The following is a 19,451-nucleotide window of genomic DNA, read 5'->3' on the forward strand; positions in this document are numbered from 1 at the left end:
TGACCCTAGATCGTTCATACCGAATTTCGTATGAATCCATGGAGCCGATTATGAAATATAAAGTTTTCGCATTTGTACCACCACCTAGTGGCTGATTGGCGCTACATTTTGCACTGAGCCTTACTCAGGCATGGGAAAGTACTGGCCCAAATTATGTGTTAATCGGACAAACCTATGCAGAGATATGACATAACTTCCTGTTTTACTGCAACCTACAGGAAGTTGTTTCTTTATAACTTGTACATTTTTTGGAGTATAAACATTCTTTTAATAACTTTTGACCACAGATTCCACGTGCAAAATTTCGTGCAGATTGGACTCATGGCCTAGGAAGAGCTAGGTTTTGCATATTTTGTGATTTTGCAAAAAAAATATATAGACGGAAATGGGCGTGGCCTATATCACAAGATGCAGCTCAATTTAGGGAACGCGTGCAAGTGAGGTTTTTGAATGTGCGACGTACTATGTAGGAGTTACTGGCCAAAATGCGTTTACCTTGATTATAGTGCTACCTGCTGGTGGACATATGTCATTTTTGGTGTCTGAGGTATGTGCACCTGGCTATACCTCCCCTGTGAATTTCACTTGCATAACTTTTACAGTGTAGGCTGCAGTATCACTTTTACTAACGGAAAAATAAAAATAACTAGACCTGCAAGCAGGTATTAACGGGGTCCAAGCCTCTGGTGCAAGTCGCATCATGCGGCCCACGGAGGCAGTGCAATTCAGACCTCCAGTCCCACAAGCGCGATGCAAGTCGCAGGTGGAGATCAGCACAGAGATTGGAAAACATGGGCGGCTCTTTGTCCTGAAGCAGAATTGGAGCGATTAGAATGTTTAGAAGAAATTAATATTAACAGGGATGTGTCCTAATGAAAAAGAAGAAATTCCAGATTTACAACCACTAGAAAGGAGGGAAGTGTCAGTTGAATTTCAAATGCAGAAAATGAATCAATCAGAAGCATTATCTATTATGCGCTCATTAAATGAGCTACAGGCACAGGTGTTTTACAAAATATGTCAACAGTGCCTATATGCGATTGGTAATAATGCTTTATTGCATATCAATCTCTAAGGGAGGAAAAAGTAAATACATTAAGAGCCAGTTCGAAAGAGCTACAAATATTGGTAATAAATCTAATTTCCATGGTTAATCACAAACTTTAGGTCTATATCCATGGCAGACTACTGCAAATTAAATAGTGTGCTGATTTTTCTCCCTTGGGCAATGTTTCTGTTATAGCTGAAAAAAATTCAACTCTGTAGGACATACGGTGGATTTTTGAAGATTGAAATGTGAAATGTCTAGAAATTTACATTTGTTGTAAAGCCACACCCACTAATCAATCATTACTTAATTTTATGCAACAACTGACCCATTTGTAGCGCCACCTAGTGGCCAACTGGCACCATATTCTGCACAGAACCTCAGAGCGGTGTGGGAAAGTACTGGCCCAAGTTTCGTGTTAATCATTAACCATTTGGGAGATACGACATCCCTTCCTGTTTTACTGCAACCTAAAGGAAGTTGTTCCTTTATAACCTGTGCATTTTTTGGAGCATCAAAATTTGTGCAGCTCGGACTCACTGTTGCAGTTTGTCAAGCAGGTAGCAGGAGAAACACAAGGTTTTTTGACCCAAAATACAGACACCGAGGCAGAGCAGGTACAGTTCAATGATTTAATAGGACAAACGGCTTACATGGACGTCTGGCAGGCAGAGAGCAAAAGCAGGGAATCACAGTCCATAAACACAGGCAACAATCCGTAAGAAGCAGGCCAGCAATCCCAAGTCCAAAAAACACGCAGAAGTCCAATAACCAGAAGAGCAGGTGAGATCCAGGTGAACAAACACAGTACAATGATACACAAGCCCCTTCTGGGCTGGAACCCCTAAAAATAAGTAAAATCCTCTCTGTGACAGGAAATTAATTGTGATCTCAGTTTTGAGAAACACAAGCAGTAACTTTACTTATATTTTCTTACGTTACCCAGGAACACAACGACCAGGGCCAAGGTGGTGGAGGACTGGGCACGAGAAGGAGGGGTGCTGCTGATGGGCTATGAGATGTACCGCCTCCTGTCACTGAAGAAGAGCTTTGTGGCTGGAAGGAAGAAGAAGAGCAAGAAAACAACGGGACCTGTTGTCATTGACCTGGATGAAGAAGACAGGCAGCAGAAACTGCTCAAAGGTGGGAAAGATGAAGGAGAGGGGGGAGAAAAGAAGAAAGATAGAGAATGGAGGGGAGGAAACGGGAAGGATGAACAAAGGAGGGAGGGAACAAAGAGGAGTAGAAAATTGATGGGAAATATGAGCAAAAAGTTTAATATATGCTACTTTTTAAAGTAGTGTAGAATATCATTGAATATATTTTTCCTGTCCTCCTCCTCCAGGTATAGAGAGAGCCTTAGCCCGGCCTGGTCCAGACGTGGTGATCTGTGACGAAGGCCATCGCATCAAGAACTGCCATGCCAGCACGTCGCAGGCTCTGAAGAACATCCGAACCCGACGACGCCTGGTGCTGACCGGCTATCCGCTCCAAAACAACTTGATTGAGTACTGGTGCATGGTCGACTTTGTCCGACCCAACTTCCTAGGTATGGGAGAAAATCTGCATTTTTTTTCAGTTGATGTTTTTTCTAGTCACTCTCAGGGATTAGCATGAAGATATTGACAGGTCTTTTTTAAGATCAAAAGACTGATTTGGTTGTTGTTTGGCTGTTTTCCTATCAATCTTCTAACTACAGTTTTTACATCCTGACGTATTTCAGGTACGCGCCAGGAGTTCAGTAACATGTTTGAGCGTCCCATTCTGAACGGGCAGTGTGTGGACAGCACACCTCAGGACATCCAGCTGATGAGGTACAGGAGCCACGTCCTGCACAGCCTGCTGGAGGGCTTCGTGCAGAGGTGAGACAGCTGCCTTCATAAACACACAACTACTGTCCAGAAAACAAATCTTGACCTTTAAACATTTAATAGAGAATACAAAGGTTCTACTGGTCAAACCATGAGACATTTTTCCCACCTATTCATAATTTTTAGTAACACTTTACAAATATTGACTGTAACTTGTCTTTATTCCAGACGAGGTCATGACGTCCTGAAGGACCAGCTGCCCCCTAAAGAGGAACATGTGATCCTGGTGCGTCTGTCTCCCCTCCAGAGGGCGCTCTACACAGAGTTCATGAACCGCTTCAGAGAGGCAGGAAACACTGGCTGGCTCAGCCTCAACCCACTGAAGGCTTTCTGCGTCTGCTGCAAGGTGAGGAGGAGGGCATGTGTGTGGAACGCTATCTGGATACAAAAGGACCCCTATTTCACATCTATGGTTGATTTCTTTAAAATTTGGAACTCTACTAGTTTTGGAGATAATGGTAAAATTACGTCCAAATTATAGGTATAACTTTTTTTCGTAGGTATAATTACGACAAATAATGCACTATAATTTGTATAGAACCCACGTAATAGGGAGCCACGAGGAAGTTACATTAATCATTAGGCGGATCAAAGGAGGAAGTCAGATGAGGAAGTATATTAAAGCATTATAGTCCATGTAGGGAGGTGGATGGATCATAGATGCAGTTACCAAAGCCTTTTATTTTAAAAATCCCACAATTAATCAGGGGCATTTTATCTGCATTTAGAGGATAAACATCAAAATGACTTCTACATGTCTTCTCGCTCTGTAAGAGGTCCTGCTGTCCTTGTAGCACTGTTACACAAATTACTATCTATATATTTATCATACTTTGCAAATCCAGTGATTGTCACCTTGAGAAAGTATTTTCATTCTGCTGCTATTCATTCCTGTTATTCTTCAGATATGGAACCATTCAGACGTGCTGTACGAGGCCTTACAGAAGGAAAACCTGGCGAGTGACCAGGACTTAGACCTTGATGACATCACTTCCACAGGTCCCACCCGATGTGGAACTTCACCTAATCAAAAGTCTAAGCCCCTGGAAAATCCTAACCCCATTGGTGGACTGAGTCTCAACCAACTGCAGGAGAAAGCCAATCAAGTCATCACTTACGAATGGGTACGTTGAAAGACTTGGATACAAAAGAGCTGTGACATAAGAGTTTTTGAACTAATTGAATGTTTTTGTTTTTGCTTCCTGTAACATAAAGCTGCACTATGCAACTTTTTTAAGAACACTACCAATATTGGTATTAGTTCAATGCTGCCACGCACAGTATAATGAAGATAAATACAAATAGAATTATGAACTATCCATTCATCCACAATGATCCAGTTCAAAGAAAGCTGGACTCATCTTACAGTACACAGCATATTCTCTCAAAAAAACACAAAACTTTTTTTTCTTTACTGTCATACATTAAATCAGAGAAACTTTTTCTGTTTTAGATCAATAAATAGTAACATTTTTTTTTGCATTTGTTAAATGTCAGAATCGAGCGAGGGAGAATTTTTATGTATTATTTTTATCACTTTCATCAAAGTCAGAAGTATACATACACTAAGTTTATTGTGTCTTTAAACAAAAAGAAAACTCCAGATGATTCCATTCTGAGCTTAAGAAGCTTCTGATAGGTTCATTGATTCCATTTGAGTTAATTGGTGGCACACCTGTGGATGCATATAAAGGCACACCTCAAACACAGAGCCTCTTTCTTTGACATCATGGGAAAATCAAGAGAAATCAACCAAGACATCAGGAAAATTGTGGACCTCCAAAAGTGTGGCTCATCCTTAGGTGCAATTTCCAGATGCCTGAAGGTCCCACATTCATCCGTTCAGACAATAATACGCAAGTATAAAAAACATAGGAATGTACAACCATCACACCGCTCAGGAAGGAGACGGATTCTGAGTCCCAGAGAGGAACGTTTTTTGGTGCGAAATGTGTGAATCAACCCCAGGACAACAGCTAAAGACCTTGTGAAGATGTTGGCTGAAACTGGTAAGACAGTGTCATTATCCACAGTAAAACGAGTCCTGTGCCACCATGAGCAGAACGGTTACTCTGGGAGGAGAAAGCCATTACTTCGAAACCACCATAAAAAAGCCAGATTACAGTTTGCAACTGCACATGGGGACAAAAATCTTAATTTCTGGAGACATGTCCTGTGGTCTGACGAAACAAAAATTTAACTGTTCGGCCATAATGATAAACTATATATTTATATATTTGGAGGAAAAAGGGCGAAGCTTTGAAGCCTCAGAACACCATCCCAACTGTGAAGTATGGGGGTGGTAGTATAATGTTGTGGGGCTACTTTGCTGCAGAAGGGACTGGTGCACTTCACAAAATAGATGGCATCATGAGAAAAGAAAATTGTGGATATATTGAAGCAACATCTGAAGACATCAGCCAGGAAGTTAAAGCTTAGGCGCAAATGGGTCTTCCAAATGGACAATGACCCCAAGCATACCTCCAAATTAGTTACAAAGTGGCTTAAGGACAACAAAGTCAAGGTATTGGAGTGGCCATCACAAAGCCCTGATCTCCATCCCATAGAACATTTGTGGGCGGCACTGAAAAGGCGAGGGCGAGCAAGAAGGCCTACAAACCTGACCCAGTTACACCAGTTCTGTCAAGAGGAGTGGGCCAAAATTCCAGCAAACTATTGTAGAAAGCTTGTGGAAGGATACCAAAAACGTTTGGCCCAAGTGAAACAGTTTTGGGGCAATTCTACCAAATATTAAGGAAGTGTATGTATATTTCTGACTTTGATGAAAGTGATAAAAAATACATAAAAATTCTCCCTCGCTTGATTCTGACATTTAACAAATGCAAAAAATGTTAATATTTATTGATCTAAAACAGAAAAAGTTTACTCTGATTTAATGTATGACAGTAAAGGGAAAAGTTTTTCATGACAGTAAGTCATGTGGCGTAATCACATTCACGTGACTTAACTTACATAGGTTACGTAACTTACATAACTTAAGTATATAACTTAAAGTAAGTCAACGTCAAAGAACACAAACCCTGGTCTCCTAGGTGAAAGATGTGTTTGAGCCACTCACCCACCAATTCACTCTGTCCACCTCCCTATGCTGACTTTAATGTTCTTTATAGTACATCACCTGACTTCCTCCTTTGCTCCCGTTATAATTACTGACTAGTTCTAACTACGAAAAGTGAATGAGAACAGCCTGCAGTACATCACAGTACAGGATTTCTAACTATTAGTCTAATATTACTAATAATAAATACTCTAATAATACTTATCATGACATTTAGAGCCGTGTGGAGCCCTAATTTTGTTCCTAAGTCTTATTACACTTGTTGGCTTGAGATAACTAACTTTCATTCTTCTTCTTATCAGAACACTTTTAAATTAAATCTCACAATATATGTTGCACTGACAAGTGTGAAGTTAAGCATTTAAATAAAGTTTACAGCTTTGGTTGTTACTTATCCTTGCTTATAAGGTTTGTAAACCAGCAATGTAACCTCACATCTTTTAAGTCAGTCTAACTTTAAATAAGGACAACATCTAATCAGCTGAGCTATGAATGTAAAGGTGATGTTTAATAGTACAATAAATTCTAACAGTCTCTCTCTTCACATGGACAGGCAAAGGACATCATGTGTGACTACAAGCCTGGCATCTTAGAGAACTCAGCAAAAATGGTGCTGCTGTTCCACCTGATAGAAGAAAGCATCAAAAAGGGAGACAAACTCCTCATCTTCAGGTATAAGATCAGACAACACGAGTGCTTCAACTGAATAATAGAGAATTTAAGATTTTTATCAATTATTTTCTTTTTCAAGTATTTTCACACTTATGTGATATAACAAATAAACAAACTAATTGCAGCTAAACAAATTACTTATGCAGCTAAGTGAGAAGGGACAAGGGTTGTCTTTTTCTCAGCTTTTATTTTCTGATTTGGTTAAATTTTACTTTGTATTACATTTATATGCCTGAAGATTTTCCGGCAATCTGTAATTTTGCCTTTTGTCTGCCTCCTGCAGTCAGAGTTTGTCCACACTAACAGTGATCGAGGATTTTATGGCTAAGAGACCAGTGCCTCCATCACCCAACGCGTCCAGCAGAGACAGACCTAACCAGAACTGGGTCCGCAACCACAACTACTACAGTAAGTGATCATCAATTCTGATTTTAAAGATGTTTTTCTTTGTTCAGTATTTGGTTCAATAAATGTTAAATATCTATAAACCACCTATAAACCAACTATTAAACTATTAAGGCCAATGAATATATGGCAAGGAGACTTGAAAAGGAGGAGACAGGTTGAGTGTGTAACAGGGGCAGGTGACAGGCAGGTGTAGTTCAGTGGAAGAAAGGAAGATGGTCTGAATATTCTCTACAGTTTAGTAACTCAATTGAGAGGGCAAAAAAAATTCTGTCCACCATGCTTTACTGTTTTTCTTGAGGGTATTTCTGACTATAGTGGTTTGGTTGTGCAGTGGTACCACTCCTCTCATTGACTAACAATGAGTGCTGCCACCTGCTGGTGTTTCTTAATAACAGCCAGACATTGGTTTATCCACAGGCACAGAAAGGAATTCACAGCTTTTGTGGAGTTGGTGTTTGTGTATTTCAGGGATATTTAAAGAATTGCCTTGTAAAACATGAGCTGTATCCATTACATGTCAGTCATCATCTCTTGGGGATTAAGTTGTTAAAAAGTCACTTTGTCAACCAAGTAAAAGTGATTTGAGTTTAAGTACTAGTTTAAGGACTTAGGTCCTCTATACACTTTTTTTTTTGCTTTATTTTACCTATAAATTACATATAGCAGGTGGAGAATGAACCCCACAGGGATAAAGTTTACATAACGCTGCCCTTGATTTTGTAAATACTAATGAGTGAGCAAGTAAATAAAGGAGAATTAAAACTATAAATTGAGAGAAAATACAGAAGAATAAGATAAAATTGTATTTTAACTGAATATCCCAAAGTATCACAGCATGCAAAGCAACTGAAAACAGTTTTAACTCTCCATTGGTTGTGTGATGTCTTGAAGGACTGGATGGAAGTACAACAGCCTCAGAGAGAGAGAGACTGATAAACCAGTTCAACGATCCGTCCAACACCTCAGCATGGGTCTTCCTGCTGTCAACCAGGTGACACACACACACACACACACCACAACAGTAATATTACTGGAATAGAATGGATGTAAAATAATGAGGTCAGGACATAAAATGTAACGATAACAAACATAACCAATTGCTGACCTCTCTGGGCCTCAGGGCAGGTTGTCTGGGCATAAACCTGATTGGGGCAAACCGTGTGGTGGTGTTCGACGCTTCCTGGAACCCGTGCCATGATGCCCAGGCAGTGTGCCGCGTCTACCGCTATGGTCAGAGGAAGCCGTGTCATATCTACCGGCTGGTGTGCGACTTCACACTGGAGAAGAAGATCTACGACCGCCAGATCTCCAAACAAGGCATGTCAGGTGAGTCAGAATATGCATTGATGAGTTATGTTTTAATATCCCTTTAGAAGAGAGTTAATCTAACATGCAGGTGTTTTTTCATTTCCTGTTGTTCACATGAAAGATGTGGTACACTTTGTGGAAGTTAAAATGTAAAATAGTCTTATTCCTTACAGATGGATGACAAATGAAAAGCATTTTATGTATCATCCTATTTCAGTCATTTCCCAGTTCAGTACATAAAATTATTTTGGGTACATTTTTGCAACATTTGTCCTATTTTATATTTGATGTCCTGAGAGAAACAACACAGAAACTAAGGAAAGGAAGAAGGGAAAAAAGAAAACAAAAAAGACAAAACTCTAATAGGAACTGAACCACATATAAAACAGATCAGAATGGACAATATAAAAGCCATATAAAACGTATTAAAACACACTAAGCTCAATCCATGTAAATTTCTTCTAAAATATACAAATATTGGTTACTCTCTCTGTACAGTGAATTTCACTGCCTTCATCTGACAACATCTGTCAGTAACAAGACTTACTGAAAACCCCAGTCCAGGCTCTTCTGTGTGAACACCCAGCAGACAGAACCCCCAAAACTAATCAGGTTTTTGAGTTCTTCTGCCAAGAGGCTCTTTTCTGACAGAGTAAACTGTCTCAAGTGTTTGCTGTAAGCTTTGACTGGCGAGACAAACGCATTGAGGCCGCTTATGCTTTGGAGAGCTGTTAGAAATCAAACAAGTTTTTCACATTTGCTCTCTTTTGCCTCCATCATTTCCTTTTATCCTCCTCCCTCTCCAAATGTACTGGAATGAACCCTTCCTCTTTCTCTCTCTTCTTTCTTCCTTTCTCCTTCCCTCTATTAGACCGGGTGGTGGATGACTTGAACCCTGTGCTGACTTTCACCAGGAGGGAAGTGGAGTCTCTTCTTCACTTCGTGGAGGAGGAGCCGGACCCCTCCGAGGTCCAGCTGCAGCCCCAAGACAGCATGGAGAGCGTCCTCAGGAAGGCAATGCACTTCTATCCTCACCTGATTACTAAGGTAGGTGGAGGAGACTGAGGAAAAAAACACTGTCCTTATATGCCTCCTAGAGGTGTTTAAAAGTAGGACATGTGGGAATGTTTCTTTAGGCTTTACTGTTGGTTACTGTTTACCGTTGTGGAATGCGGAATGGGGCAGGGTCAGATAAAAGGTGGGGTTGGATGTCCAACACTGCCCTGTTACTGTTCTGACTGGATTGCCCTTCCCTTCCCTAAAACCATTGAGTCCACCAACCAGGATTTCAACGTTGATTCATAGTTGAAAACTGGGTGATATTCGGTCTGAACATCAACGTGTCACAAAACACACATTTGTTTAATCATTTTGATAATTTGTTCAGTTGTAGGTTGGAGGCTGTTCTCGTTCACTTTTCGTAGTTATACCTACGAAAAGTAATGCACTATAATTCGTATATAACCCACGTAATAGGGAGCCACGAGGAAGTTACATTAATCATTAGACGGGGACCTCTAGTGGCCCCAGTAATTATGACGGGATCAAAGGAAGAAGTCAGATGAGGAAGTTTAAAGAGCTTCAAAGTCCATGTAGGGAGGTGGATGGGTCAAAACACAGGACTTTCACCCAGGTGAGTGGGGTTTGTGTCCTGTGTGAATGCTGAGTTATTTTAAGTAATGCTTACTTATTTTAAGTTACGTACATAAGTTAAGTTACGTATGTAAGTTACCTAACCTACGTTAGTTAAGGCACGTGCTTTACTTCACGAGACTTACTGTGAGTTACTAACATAACTTACTCATTTTAACCCAAACCATGATCTTTTCCTAAACCTAACCAAACTACGTCCGTTTCACAACGTTAACCACATGTTTATTGTTACATGACAACGAAGGTCCAGTACACCTGTTGCTGGACATTTGTAGGATTATGCAGGAAAAATGGTGCATTACTTTCCATAAGCTATCTACGAACCGTTGTAGGTTGACAGACTATAGTGATTAGTGTGAATCCAGTCATATTGCACTGGTAGGCGAAGACATAATATCACCGCATTTCATGTTACATATAAAATGTCATATATGGAACTATAGCCCCGGCTGGGAGTTGAGGATGCCATCATCTTCCTGCTGAACCGCATCCACACCCACCTGGACAAGCCAGCAAGCACGGTGATGATCATGTTTTTTGACTTCTTCAGTGCTTTCAAACCATCCAGCCAGCCCTGCTGGGTGAAAAGATGGCTGCGATGCAGGTGGATGCCCCCCTTGTGTCCTGGATTGTGGACTATCTGACTGGCAGACCACGGCATGTGCGCCTGCAGCACTGTGTGTCAGACAGCGTGGTCAGCAACACTGGGGCCCCTCAGGGGACTGTCCTCTCTCCCTTCCTCTTCACCATCTACACCACGGACTTCAGCCACCACACAGAGACCTGCCACCTTCAGAAGTTTTCTGATGACTCTGCTGTGGTGGGATGTATTAGTGGTGGTGATGAGACTGAGTACAGGGCTGTGGAGGGGAACTTTGTCTCATGGTGTGAGCAGAACCATCTGCAGCTCAATGCGACAAAGTCTAAGGAGCTGGTTGTGGATCTACGGAGGGCCAAGGCACCAGTGACCCCGGTTTCCATCCAGGGGGTTAGTGTGGACATTGTAGAGCATTACAAGTACCTGGGAGTACACATGGACAATAAACTGGACTGGGCTAAGAACACTCAAGCTCTGTACAGGAAGGGCCAGAGCCGCCTCTATTTTCTGAGGAGGCTGAGGTCCTTCAACATCTGCCGGACAATGCTGAAGATGTTTTGAGTCTGTGGTGGCCAGTGCTATCCTGTATGCTGTCACATGCTGGGGCAGCAGGTTGAAGGTAGCGGACGCTAACAGACTCATCAAACTGATCTGTAAGGCCAGTGACATTGTGGGGGTGGAGCTGGACTCTCTGGCAGTGGTGTCAGTAAATGACATCTACCTCACATATTTTTTTATCCACCCTTTCTCCTTTCTAGCAACCGTTTCCCCACGAGTCACTGCTGATAGACCGCAGGGAGCTGAAGCTGAGCAGAGCTGAGAAGAAAGCAGCAAAGAAGGGTTACCAAGAGGAGAAGAGGGCTTCTGTGCCATACACCCGCCCTTCCTATGCTCACTACTACCCTGCCAGTGACCAGAGCCTCACCAACATCCCCGCCTTCAGTCAGAGAAACTGGTCAGTAGCTCACAGCACCAATGACAAAATCGAAATTAACAAATTAATGGGAAATCTTTTTTAGAAAGTCTTGTTTAGTTAATTTATCATTTTGCCTTTCAAAGCACTCTTGAATAATGGGAACAAGTGACATAAAAGGATAACAAATGCAGGTTGTGTTTACAGATTTATCTTACATTTCAGTGCAACTTCACTTTCAGTGATGTTTTAAAAAAATGTAGCTTCCACAAAGCTAAAATAATGCTTGATTATCATAGTTGGTTGACACCTTGGAGATGCAAGGTTCTAATGAAGCAACAATTCAGGTGCTCAAATAAAATCTTACATTTTTTAAAAGATTTCATAACGAACTGATTAGCCAGGGTATCTAACATCTAAATCTGGTTTAAACACAAGTCACTAACTTAAAAAATAAACTTTCTGCTTAGGCGCCCACCTCCTCGTACTGAAGAGAAGCCAGTGGCCAGTGTCCAGTCAACTCCAGTTCCCATAATACCCCGACAAGCATCTGCAGGCACTGCCAAAGGTGACGATTCATCAGGATCCTGTCTCGGAGGTTTCCCCGTCAACTGCCTACAAAAAGCTGGGGTGTTTGTACAAAGGATTGTCACCACTACTGGTAGGCAAATTGTACATGTAATGGACCTTTTTTTTAATGGTTTCTTTTTTGTTTGTTTTTTGTTCTCCATCTTCATGCTATTTTTATTTAATCTTCATTCGATTAATCCTTTTTCCCCCAGAATCATCTACTCTATGATATTAGCTGAAGAGTAATCGTTGTTTCTATCTTGGCTATCTCTTTCAGACATAGTGATTCCAGGCACCAACAACTCAACAGATGTCCAGGCCAGGATCACCGCTGGAGAGAGCATCCACGTCATCAGGGGCACCAAAGGTACAGTACCTCTTTATTATACCTATGAAAACTTCTGCGTGTTAGTCACAATATCAATACATTTTTGGAACATTTGCTGCATTCCAGCTTCTCAAATGTACGAATTTGTTCCCTTTTTTCCGTCATGCATGATACTAAACTGAAAATGTTTGGGTTTTGGAGTGTTGGTCAGATGAAACAATTCATCAATTAATGGCGATAATAGTCGGCTGATTGAAAATAATCATCAGTTGTAGCCCTATATGCAATCACAATGCTGCAAAAGCATCTTCTCTAAGAACCAGTTAAGCTTCACTTAATGAAGCAGGTCAGAATAAGCTTTCTGTGTGTACTGATAATTTCTTTCACCTTTGTCTGTTTTAGGGACTTACATCAGAACATCTGATGGTCGAATTTTTGCCATCAGAGCAGCTAATAAGGCCAGGACTGCAGAGGAGAGCACTACAGCACCACCCAAAGGTAAGATGATTTATTACCAGAACTGAACTCCACTTTAAGGCCCTGATTAGGCAGTGAGAGGCGTCTTTTTCCAGTTTTTATATAGGCAGTAAGCGTTTTGCGCGCTACTCATGCGTCCTGGGCGTCTCGCATTTTGATGCCCGGAGCGCTTTGCATTTTTGCAGAAGCGCTTTGAACGCCTCATGTTGAAGAAAAAAAAAAACTTCAATTCAGTGCAGGAAAGCACCCAACGTCATTTTGTTTTTTCCCCATTGTCCAATAGGATCAGATTTGTGAGTTTACTTCACAGCAAAATCATGGTTAGGCCAATGACAGATGATTTAGTGGTTGCCTAGCAACAATTGTTAAAAAAAATGCAGCAAGCTGCTTTCTGTTTAAATTGTATGCTTCAGTAAAAAAGGCAGGGCGGTGCACCTTGCGTTTTGCAACCTGGAAAAAGCGCTCTGATCAGGGCCAAAGCAAGGCCTTGGTTTAGTCAAGCAGAGATGTTACTGACATTATTTATGCAAACCTAGCCCATGTGAAGGGTTTAATTCTTTTCCAAAAGCTAATATTTAATCCCTTGTTTCTTCTTCTCAGACTCCCAGACCCCACCAGAGGAAGTGTCAGCCAATGGCAGTAACGGTTGCCTGTCACCTGACAGGAAGCAGCAGGTACCCTCCAAGACTGCCCCCTGCCCTCTTTCACCTGATGACCCAGAGATCATCAGGGAGTTGCAGCATTACACAGGTGGCACAGGAGCTGGCAGCACTGCAGGCTCCAGAGCTCAACCAGAGAGGGCAGCAGAGAGCAACATGAACAACCTGCCTTCCACCAAACTGGTTCAGACCAATGGCAGCAGTGGGAGCATTTTTGCTAGTGGAAATATGAGCCACCATAATTCCTCTGTGACTAATGTAATCAAGCCCAACATGGACGCCACTGCCGCCAAAGACCTGAGAACAGGCTCCAAGCGCAAAGCCTCCACCCCGTCCCTGGATGAGTGGCCCAGTGAGCAGCCCCCTGCAGGAAAGCACTCCTCAGCCCCTCTGGCCTCACAAGGCTTCCCCTTCACTGGGGGCTATGGCCTCCCTTCTCTGGGCCTCAACCCCACCATGTTGGGTGGGTCACTTGGGCACCCACTCTTCATGGGGGCAGGCTCGCCTTACTTCCATCCCCCCCACACTCAACTTGGGGATCCCACTTACATGTACCCTGATCTGTGTAGTTTTGGCAGAGCCAGCGCAGTCCCCACCTCCTCCTCCTCCTTGACGACAACCACTGCTACTACTGTCTTATCTTCTTCATCATCGTCATCTTCTGCATCAGTCAAAGCTGCCAGTTCGGTTCCAGGAGCCCTGCCGCTGTTCATGCTGAGCCCCAGCATGGCGGGCATGGCTGGGATGCTCCCGCCAGGCTTCCCTCTCTCTTACAGTCAGTCTCTGGCTAGCCTCTACACAGGGTCGATGCTGCCGGGTCCAGCTGCCACTCCTGGTCCAGCCGGAGCTAGCTTTCTCTCCCACTACCCTCCCACTGCCGCCTCCACTTCCTCCTCATCTTCTCCTTCCTCCTTCTCTCCCTCAGCATGGTCTGAGAGCCACAGGGGCCCGGTGCTGGTGAACAGTGGGAATGTTAGCAGCACCAGCAGTTCAGATGATGACAATGATTTAATTGAGGTGAAGGGGCAGTGATACATGATGTGGTTGTTTGAGCAAGTTTGATTCAATTTAATAATGATCAAAATAGGATGACATCCTATTTGCCAGGATGCATGCTTCAAAGAGCCTGTGGCCGAGGCCATTAGGGAAATGGACAAAAAAGGAAACGCAACTAAAGTGATGACAACTGAGCCCCTGCTAAAGTGTTTCCTCTGTTCGTCTCTGCCTCTACCCAACAGTCTGAATGGGGATTGAACACAGACTGCACGCAGAGCAACAAATCTTTATGCTGAATATCAGAGGATGAAACCTGAGGAAGAACAAAGCTTGAAAATCAGAGGACTTTGGGCTTCCAAGTTTTTGTTCAATACTGGCATTGAAATAATCACTGGACTTAGTACTGCTGAGTGTGGGCCTGTTGTTACCACAAATGGCCACTAGTTGTACTGTTGACATTAGAGATTATAGTCATGCACCTTTGCTAAATGTCAAGACTTATTTTTTTTCAGCTAATTAAAAAGATGATGGTAGGGTGGTGTTGCTTATAAAAGATTTGATAATTAAGTTAGCTGGTAGTAATGTTTGTTAAATATCAGTAAATGGTATTGTTTGTCACTTGTAGAATATTGCAACTGAATTATTCTTAAAATGGCAAAAGAAATGGTAAAAAGATCAAACAGAACTTTTAGAAAGCATTTTGATTTAACTCTATAATTCACTGCCAGGACAGGGGTATTGTATGTTTATGTTCTTGAAGAACAAAAAAAAAAACGGGATCTTCTTTAATTATTGACGAAGCGTTTGAGCCTCAATGAGAATGAGGTTAAAGACAATTACTGAAACCTTAAAACTCTAACGAAAGAATGTATGCTTAATCAAATGCCTTTAAACCAGGCCTTTTTGAAAAGACTCCTTCTATTTATGCATCAGATGTGGCACGAACTGATTTTTCTTTTTTTGTGTATTTTATATTTATGTAATCTTTTACTTTTTTAAAGAAAATCGTTGCCTAAAAAACATCAGGTTAAAAATTACAAAAAACTGTTCTTGTGAGGTGTTCTCTTTGTAGCGGAGAAACAACCAACAGAAAATGCCTTTTTCCTCCATCTTTCTGAATGTTAACTGTGAGAGAGGAGCGGTAAAGACGGCTGTCACTACGGCTCTCTGAATCTCACCCACAGTCTCACTGTAGCCTAGCGAAAAACGATGCAAAACACTCACTCAAGCCTATATATGTATTTGTACAACCCCAGAGGAATTAAGCTCGCAACCCAGAGTTTTGGTTACGCTTGTGTCATTACTGTGTTCGTATCTGTGTGTTGTGTTCTTAAGGGGTACAAAAGGAAAAGAAAATAAAAACTTGTGTTACTCTGTTTGGTAACTCGTTCTGACTATGACTACTCTGTTTATTTTTCTTTCTCATTTTGTGAACAGAGGTCATTGTGAAACCAAACTGATTGTTTTGGAGAAATAGTGTAGACTGGCCAAAAACGAGAAATGCACAAGCACATCAGAAACCTCCATTTAAGAGGATTGTTTAAGAGACTGAATAATGTTGTCAACAATGTAGAGCAGAATCAAATCCACCACAGCAACAGTTCTCTCTACAGCTTCCTCACAGCCACAGTCGAGAAGTACATATTCATCTCTCTGTATGACCTTGCAGGTAACACTGTACTGCACTGTAAAAGAGACACAAATCTGTATATGTCTGTAGGCTGGTTGAAAGCTGGGAAGGCTTCATCATGTGACCAGATTAACCATAAACCATAATTCTACTGTTCAAATGAATCCCCTCTGATCACAAAAACTGATCTATGTTCGGCACTGTCCTTGTGTAGAAAATCTTCTCCTCCAAAATGGCTGCAGTAAGAGCTTTAAAACCCACCAGCTCTTTTGTTGAAAATGAAACTCTTAACATAAGTAGTCAAATAAAGACTCAGCAGTTCCTGTTCTTTCTCTTCCATGTATGTGTTCTTCATACTGCAATTGTTAGTTTACTTATGTTTCATGTTTGTTCTCCTCTTTTTACAATGTTTGAATTTACCAAATTTATTTATTTATGACATAGTGCATATTTATTCATTTGTATTTTTATTTTTGTACAATGTTTTTTGTTTTCCTTTGTTGCTTTTCTTTATCTTGTTTGTAAGATTTTTATGGTCATATTACTATTGTTGTTACTACAGATGGAAAACGCTTCAGTTTTTTAAAGTGACAACCTGCAATCTGACCCAGCACATGTGAACTTGTGCCGCTCTTGCATGTGGACCAAACAATTAGTGCGTTTCTGTGCACATTAATAGCCAGGATAGAATCTTTAAGAAGGATCAAGTATATATCATATCCCATTTACGATAACTGTAATCAGCTCTTGATTATGAGAAACCCAAAAAAAGACATCAGGGATACAATGACATTAACTGTGATACTGAGCTGTGTTAAAAAAACGTTTTCTTATCTATATGAGCTCAGATTCCTTCATCAGAATAGCCTGCCTGTTCACAAGTGGGATACAAATCTAAGTAGAGTGAGTAGAGTAAGCTCATTCACAAGCAATGGGTCAGAAACTGGGGCAGTCCAACCACACATCAGCTGAAAAGAAAGAAAATAATGAAATCAAGTGCTTCTCTTTCCTTTTTTCAGTTGCTCATTACCATATCATCAGAAATGCCAATCTGTGTCATCCCTATGAAAGCAAACATGCACATTTCCTCAACTATTTGGTGGTCAGCTCAGTGTTTGTTGTGCTGACTGACTGCTCTTTTATTTCACAGCTTTCTACTTGAATTTACATATTTATTTTTACAAATCGAGCTGACTGTCTGAATTCCATTTTAGCCGAGGAGAAGATTAAAGCTGCTGTCTTTGATGATTTGCTCTAGTCAAAGCCTGTTGTGTAGTTTATCGATGGATAATGTGTATGACCTTGGATTACTTTTAGACTTTTAGATTTTTTTTGTTTTTTTTGGAAGTTTGTAAATAAACATGTTCTAAACAATACTTTTCCTAATTTCTTTACATCAATATTAGTAGCAGATGTAGTGCCCACCCCCCTTTGTCACTCCCTCACACACTCCCTCACACACACACATACACACAGGCAACTGAGTATGGAGACACAGGAGTGCCATAAAAAAGAATACATCTGTAAAAGAATAAGAAAATTAATGTCGAAATATAAAGAAGAATAAATAAAAGAATAAATACATGTGGACATATAAAGACAAATTATAGCTGCTGTGCATTTTGAGGAGGAGGAGGAAGAAGAAGAAGGAGGAAGAGGAGGAAGATGAAAAAATAAAACAAATGCAGTCCATCCTGGACCAAAGTTATTAAACCTTGAAGTCACACTTCTCTAAACCACACAGCACAATGGCTGGCCATTATGTGCTATTTACTTATTTTGAATATTATCTTTTTAGGCCTAGGTCTAGGATTTAATAGGTTTATAATTTTATTTTCTGATTGCACCATTCTTAGGAATTTTGACATTGCTCCCACAATACAATACAGTAGTTTATAGGTGGTTGTTTCTAATTAAATTTAAAACAGACCTTTCATTTTAGAATGCAGGCATTATTCTAGCCATTATCTGTGGTGATTTTTACATTTAATTTTTACCAAACAATATTGACTACTCTGATTTATTCTTTTTTTATAGATGATAAAAGAAGTCAGTGGAGCACATGATTCTTCTTAGTTTTCCTTTTTAAATTTAAATCAGCATTGTTACAGCCTTTTTATTTTCTGGCTGTACAGAGTAGATGTAATCACATTACATCACACTTTGTGAGTAATGTAACAATCACATATTCTGTCAATTTAACTCGATAATGTTTTACAAGTTGTCAGCGTCACTCTAAAATACAAAAGTAACCACCAAAGCTGTATAATCTGTTTTTGCTTTTCAAACTCCAACTGGTTTCATTTTAATATGTTGCAATACAGTATGTTTACATTGAGGCTGTAACATGCAATATTAACATTGGGCTTGTTTTTGAAGCTGCAGTTGCTTATTTGTCTTGCAAGAGTTGGCAACACTGGTAACAGCTCTGTCTCTTCAGCAGGAGTTAGTCCCAGCTCCAGCAATGACTCTGGGCTTTCAAATTCAAAGGGATTTTGAATCCACCTTTTGTCACTCAAAATGTCATATCTCCCCATTGGAAAATAGCGATCAGAGTTATCAATGAGTGCAACTAGGTGTGTCTGAAGTCCAGTCAGACGTTTCACATCTGGGTCAGTGACATAATTTTCTTCTGTGCTGTAACACAGTCGGAAACATGTAGTGACTTGGGTTTGGCCGTCTGAGTCATGAATGCCACAGCTTCAGGGATTTTTGGAAAGTGTGAATGTGTTTCCAATTTAGGAAAACATTGTCATGCTGTCCTTGCAATTTCAAATTCAGCTCGTTGAGAGATGAAAAGATATCTGCCAGATACAACAATGTGAGAAGCCAATCATCAGTGAACAAATCGCCATGGGAGATTTCTTGTGGAGAAAAGCATAAAATTTAATTGCTCCGTTCTTATACCCTGGTAAGAACTCTGCCTTTGGAGAGCCAGCGCACTTCTGTATGAAACAATAAGTGCGCGTGTTCTGCCCCCATGTCAGTGCACATCTGATCTGAACAGAAGCCAACTGTTGAGTGCACTGGCTTTAATAAAGTTCACAACGCGGATAACTTCTTTCAGTGCTTTGTTAAGATCGGGAGGTATTCCTTTGCATGCCAACACCTGTGAATGATGGATGAATGAAAGAATGATTCCACACAATGTCCTTGCCAGCTGCTTCCATGATTCTTTTCTCAACTCTGCTGTTTCTGCCCATCATATTCGCCACCCCATCACTCGTTATGCCTTTACAAC

At 41.0% G+C, this 19,451-nt stretch overlaps 1 protein-coding gene across 8 annotated transcripts in view; it reads left to right on the top strand.

The window, feature by feature from the left end:
• Positions 1-17,586, top strand: part of LOC122882886 (helicase ARIP4-like) — a 64,514-nt gene extending 46,928 nt beyond the window's left edge. For 7 of the 8 annotated variants that reach the window (XM_044210796.1, XM_044210792.1, XM_044210798.1 and 4 more), the window contains 15 exons: positions 1,995-2,191; positions 2,394-2,597; positions 2,772-2,910; positions 3,088-3,265; positions 3,825-4,043; positions 6,552-6,670; positions 6,954-7,078; positions 7,970-8,069; positions 8,199-8,404; positions 9,258-9,433; positions 11,396-11,592; positions 12,021-12,211; positions 12,398-12,487; positions 12,851-12,946; positions 13,526-17,586. In XM_044210796.1, coding sequence (XP_044066731.1) covers positions 1,995-2,191; positions 2,394-2,597; positions 2,772-2,910; positions 3,088-3,265; positions 3,825-4,043; positions 6,552-6,670; positions 6,954-7,078; positions 7,970-8,069; positions 8,199-8,404; positions 9,258-9,433; positions 11,396-11,592; positions 12,021-12,211; positions 12,398-12,487; positions 12,851-12,946; positions 13,526-14,616 — 3,328 coding nt within the window. In that variant the 3' untranslated portion in view covers positions 14,617-17,586. The remainder of the gene's footprint in view (positions 1-1,994; positions 2,192-2,393; positions 2,598-2,771; positions 2,911-3,087; positions 3,266-3,824; positions 4,044-6,551; positions 6,671-6,953; positions 7,079-7,969; positions 8,070-8,198; positions 8,405-9,257; positions 9,434-11,395; positions 11,593-12,020; positions 12,212-12,397; positions 12,488-12,850; positions 12,947-13,525) is intronic. The other variant, XM_044210793.1, reaches the window with a different exon arrangement.
• Positions 17,587-19,451: the final 1,865 nt, after the last annotated feature.

This window comes from Siniperca chuatsi, linkage group LG10 (assembly GCF_020085105.1).
Source record: "Siniperca chuatsi isolate FFG_IHB_CAS linkage group LG10, ASM2008510v1, whole genome shotgun sequence".
Taxonomy (NCBI): domain Eukaryota; kingdom Metazoa; phylum Chordata; class Actinopteri; order Centrarchiformes; family Sinipercidae; genus Siniperca; species Siniperca chuatsi.